We start from the raw sequence: 4,460 nt of genomic DNA on the forward strand, positions 1-4,460 counted from the left end.
CTCTCTCTACCCCTCTGTCTTTCTCTAACCCCTCTCTCTCTCTACCCCTCTGTCTTTCTCTAACCCCTCTCTCTCTCTACCCCTCTGTCTTTCTCTAACCCCTCTCTCTCTCTACCCCTCTGTCTTTCTCTAACCCCTCTCTCTCTCTACCCCTCTGTCTTTCTCTAACCCCTCTCTCTCTCTACCCCTCTGTCTTTCTCTAACCCCTCTCTCTCTCTACCCCTGTCTTTCTCTAACCCCTCTCTCTCTCTACCCCTGTCTTTCTCTAACCCCTCTCTCTCTCTACCCCTCTGTCTTTCTCTAACCCCTCTCTCTCTCTACCCCTCTGTCTTTCTCTAACCCCTCTCTCTCTCTACCCCTCTGTCTTTCTCTAACCCCTCTCTCTCTCTACCCCTCTGTCTTTCTCTAACCCCTCTCTCTCTCTACCCCTCTGTCTTTCTCTAACCCCTCTCTCTCTCTACCCCTGTCTTTCTCTAACCCCTCTCTCTCTCTACCCCTCTGTCTTTCTCTAACCCCTCTCTCTCTCTCTAATTGGCATCACTTCAGATTATTGCCAAAGTCACTTCTCAGTCTAAACATATGCAGTATGTGCTAGACAAACACAGGAAAGATACTTACAAAAGTTTTTTTTCCTCCTCCAAAACGTGTGTGTGTCTGTGTGTGTGTCTGTATGTGTGTGTGTGTCTATGTGCCTATATATATGTGTCTGTGTGTGTGTGTGTGTGTGTCTGTGTGTCTATATATGTGTATGTCTGTGCGTGTGTGTGTGTGTGTGTGTGTACGTGTGTGTGTGTGTGTGTGTGTGTATGTGTGTGTGTATGTGTGTGTGTGTGTGTGTGTGCGCGTGTGTGTCTGTATGTGTGTGTGGCTGTGTGTGTGTGTGTGTGTCTGTGTGTCTATATATATGTGTATGTCTGTGTGTGTGGCTGTGTGTGTGTGTGTGTGTCTGTGTGTCTATATATATGTGTATGTCTGTCTGTGTGTGTGTGTGTGTGTGTGTGTGTCTGTGTGTGTTTAAGAGGGATTTTGGGTAGCAGAGAGCATTAAAGTCTCAGTGCTTGTCTTAGTCAGGCGGATGAGATATTTAGCAGTTAGGGACACATTGGTCTCTCTCTCTCCTGTACAGGGAAACTTTTATTTGTCAATGTGGGCGCTTAGGGAGGAGCGTTGAAGTCTTTGTAAAGCTTTCATTCTTGTTCATTTTTATGACCGGCTGTAAGGAAATGCAGCGCTGTCTCCGCTGTTGTCTGCTTGTAATGAGTACACAGCCTGTCCTCTCTGGGCAGCCAAGTCTTTCTGTGTTCAATTCTGTCTCTCACTCTCCCTCTCTCTCTCTCTCACTTTCTCATGTGGTTAACCCCAAGCCATGCGTCAGTGTTGAGTTTAAGCTCACAACACCAGGCATTACTTATTTCTAGTCCACGGGTCAACCTTCACATGTTTCTCATACTGTTCCATTTGGTCCTGATTCAAACCGTTTCATGTGTATTTAATCCTGGTTCAAACTGTTTCATTTGATCCGGATTTAAATCGTTCCAGGTCCTTTTAATCCTCATTTAGTTTGAATTTGGAATCATACTGTCACATTAGCTGTTATTTTAAATGTTTTGAGATGTTTCCTCTGTGGAATTTACTCTGTTGTAATAAAATTGGTGATGAATGTTGAATTCCAATTCCAGGGTGTTGTTTTGTCTGGCATTCTCTGTGTTAACAGTTGTTTGTAGAAGAGATGTCCTGTTAATGACAGACTTGTAGGCAGTGTTGAATGGGGTGAGGGTTTGTGTGTGTGTGTAGCAGGTGCTACAGCTGTGAGTGTGAAAAGCCCGGTAGGTTTTGGGGGGGGGGGGGTGTGATGTAGAACCTGTTCTCACTCTCTCCTCTGTCAGCACATGCTCTCTTTAAAAATGAAAATCCATCAAACAGATAATGACATACTCACAGCTCTAATGGCAGGTGAAGTGTTTCACACAGTGGGCAGCTCATTTAAAAAAAACATTTAAAATTCTGACAGTCAGTCACTTTTTCCGTTATAAATTTGGTTATAAATTTCCTGTCTTTCTGCTGGGAGTGTGCGTTTGTACCCGTCCTGTGTGCTGCGTTTTGTTTAGAGCGATTTCAGTTTGTACCCGTCCTGTGTGCTGCGTTTTGTTTAGAGCGATTTCAGTTTGTACCCGTCCTGTGTGCTGCGTTTTGTTTAGAGCGATTTCAGATCAGGTCACCAGCTTTTGTACATTGTGTCTTTGTACAGACAGTTATATTGACTGATTTTTCATTTCCTTTTGAGGTCAACAGAAGCTTTTTTTCCCTTATACACAACTTGGAATTTCACACTTGCTTTTCTCTGTCCCTCTTTCTCTCTCAGGGTCCGTGTGTCGACCTGGAACAGGTTGAACCTTCTGAGGGGCGGAGTTTTGAGTTCAGCGATGCGACAGGCTACTGCTCACGACCCCGCCTTCCCAGTGCTAACAGAGCCGCATCTAGCCGCGCTGGACAGACGCCTTAACGGTGTCCTAGCAACTATACGACAGTGCATAGAGACCCAGGGACCAGACAGCACTCTCATTGAGGACCGTATGGATCTGCCTCATCCGTAGAGCAGGTGTACAAGAGAACAGAACCAGGGAGAAAAGAAGGGAGGATTCAGACCTGTGGGGGCAAGCATAGCCCTCCATTTCCTGTTTTAGTGATGCAGCTATGAGGAGCTGATGGCGAGCAGCAGGAAATGACCTCATGGAATTCTTTAAAAGGACAGTGCGTGTTAGACCGTGGCCGCCAACGCCCGAAAAATCGACACTTTTTACACACGACCCTTACAGTTCTGTCTGTTTTAATCTGGCTTTCTCCACTTGATTCTTTCCACACAGCTGAACTGATATGTTTCACAATTTTTCTTACTATCCCTCTCTTTCACTCTCAGACTTTCTTTCTCTCTCTCTCTCAGTCAGTCTCTCTCTCTCTCTCTCTCTCTCTCTCTCAGTCTCTCTCTCTCTCTTCCTTGGAGACTGCTTGGAGGGCACACAGGTGCCAAAGGGCCTGGTTATCGACACAGCCATAAGACTAACTCTCAGGATGGGCTGGGGATTGGGTGGAGGGGCGGCTGATGTAGGATAAGACCATGGCAGTTATGCTACTGACTTTCTTAAACTACAAGTGAATGGCAGAGGCAGCCAGACCTGCCCTCACTGCAAACAGACTGCACAAGCAGACGGAACAATGAAATACTAATATTGATAATAATTGTATGACTGATGGAAGGGTTGTAATAATTGTTGTTATACCTGCGTTGCATATGACTTGTGACTGCAGTGTTGCGTAGTGGAGATGTCCAGACCAGACAAGCAAGGGCTGTACAGAGAACTTTCAATATTAAAAAGAAAAGATTTGAAATATTTGTGATTGTTCCTGCTCTTTGGATCATAGATTAGGCACCATTTTGTGTTTTTTAAAAGAAGGAACTCCTGTGCACATGGAAACAGAATGAGTATTTCTTTGATCGGTGTTTAATTGTAGCAGTGTGTGTTTTTTTTTTTTTGTTGTTGTTTTTTTTTTTTGTTATTTAACAGAAGCAGATGTTTCTGCCTCACTCTCTGCATCTTTTAACCAACAGGTGGGTGTGTGCTGGGTGGAGTCCTGTAGGACAGGCAGATGAGGTGGGTGTGTGCTGGGTGGAGTCCTGTAGGACAGGCAGATGAGGTGGGTGTGTGCTGGGTGGAGTCCTGTAGGACAGGCAGATGAGGTGGGTGTGTGCTGGGTGGAGTCCTGTAGGACAGGCAGATGAGGTGGGTGTGTGCTGGGTGGAGTCCTGTAGGACAGGCAGATGAGGTGGGTGTGTGCTGGGTGGAGTCCTGTAGGACAGGCAGATGAGGTGGGTGTGTGCTGGGTGGAGTCCTGTAGGACAGGCAGATGAGGTGGGTGTGTGCTGGGTGGAGTCCTGTAGGACAGGCAGATGAGGTGGGTGTGTGCTGGGTGGAGTCCTGTAGGACAGGCAGATGAGGTGGGTGTGTGCTGGGTGGAGTCCTGTAGGACAGGCAGATGAGGTGGGTGTGTGCTGGGGTGGAGTCCTGTAGGACAGGCAGATGAGGTGGGTGTGTGCTGGGTGGAGTCCTGTAGGACAGGCAGATGAGGTGGGTGTGTGCTGGGTGGAGTCCTGTAGGACAGGCAGATGAGGTGGGTGTGTGCTGGGTGGAGTCCTGTAGGACAGGCAGATGAGGTGGGTGTGTGCTGGGTGGAGTCCTGTAGGACAGGCAGATGAGGTGGGTGTGTGCTGGGGTGGAGTCCTGTAGGACAGGCAGATGAGGTGGGTGTGTGCTGGGTGGAGTCCTGTAGGACAGGCAGATGAGGTGGGTGTGTGCTGGGTGGAGTCCTGTAGGACAGGCAGATGAGGTGGGTGTGTGCTGGGTGGAGTCCTGTAGGACAGGCAGATGAGGTGTGTGTGTGCTGGGTGGAGTCCTGTAGGACAG

At 47.8% G+C, this 4,460-nt stretch overlaps 1 protein-coding gene across 1 annotated transcript in view; it reads left to right on the forward strand.

The window, feature by feature from the left end:
* fam20b (FAM20B glycosaminoglycan xylosylkinase) overlaps window positions 1–3,344 on the forward strand; it is a 25,081-nt gene extending 21,737 nt beyond the window's left edge. The window contains exon 8 of the mRNA XM_030771588.1: window positions 2,363–3,344. Coding sequence (XP_030627448.1) covers window positions 2,363–2,594 — 232 coding nt within the window. The 3' untranslated portion in view covers window positions 2,595–3,344. The remainder of the gene's footprint in view (window positions 1–2,362) is intronic.
* Window positions 3,345–4,460: the final 1,116 nt, after the last annotated feature.

Source organism: Chanos chanos, chromosome 4 (genome assembly GCF_902362185.1).
Source record: "Chanos chanos chromosome 4, fChaCha1.1, whole genome shotgun sequence".
Lineage (NCBI taxonomy): Eukaryota > Metazoa > Chordata > Actinopteri > Gonorynchiformes > Chanidae > Chanos > Chanos chanos.